This window comes from Penaeus monodon, chromosome 33 (assembly GCF_015228065.2).
Source record: "Penaeus monodon isolate SGIC_2016 chromosome 33, NSTDA_Pmon_1, whole genome shotgun sequence".
Lineage (NCBI taxonomy): Eukaryota > Metazoa > Arthropoda > Malacostraca > Decapoda > Penaeidae > Penaeus > Penaeus monodon.
Genome location: NC_051418.1, coordinates 35,441,848 through 35,442,330, shown reverse-complemented (window position 1 = coordinate 35,442,330; position 483 = coordinate 35,441,848). Strand labels below are relative to the sequence as shown.

Below are 483 nucleotides of genomic sequence, written 5' to 3'. Positions count from 1 at the left end.
GTATAAAGTCAAATGTATTGTCACCTCTTACACATCCTTTTTTCACTGTTTCTGTTTATTGTGAGTAATACACCTTTATTTCTCCCTTTATGCCATGACAGGAGCAAGATGAAGGCAGCCACCTCACCCCCCAGAGACGTCCCAAGAAAATACCTCCACCAGTGCCCAAGAAGAGACCAAAGAGCGCACCATCTGTAGGGAGCGGTAATGGAACGGTACAGTTTGATGAGCCAAACCCGATCCTGAGTGTGCCTGAGGAAGTCTTAGTGTCATGCGATGACTTGACAAGGTTGCCAATCCTGTATGATGACGTAGGTATGTGTCAGGTGCTCGTTGATACTTGAGTGTTTAGTGTTTTTATTCTTAGTTTGAGTTCTTCTCAGAAAGAATGCATGATGTCTTCAGATGTGAATAGAATTCTTTGTCATAAAGATGGAAAAAAATCTTGCTTATAGTGTTTTTGAGCATTTGTATATTTCCAAA

General features: G+C 41.2%; 1 protein-coding gene across 1 annotated transcript in view; it reads left to right on the top strand.

The window, feature by feature from the left end:
* Positions 1 to 101: 101 nt before the first annotated feature.
* The window catches only part of LOC119594433 (unconventional myosin-XIX-like), a gene marked incomplete at its 5' end in the record, with an annotated part of 15,165 nt that continues 14,783 nt past the window's right edge, over positions 102 to 483 (top strand). The window contains 1 exon segment of the mRNA XM_037943492.1: positions 102 to 315. Coding sequence (XP_037799420.1) covers positions 102 to 315 — 214 coding nt within the window.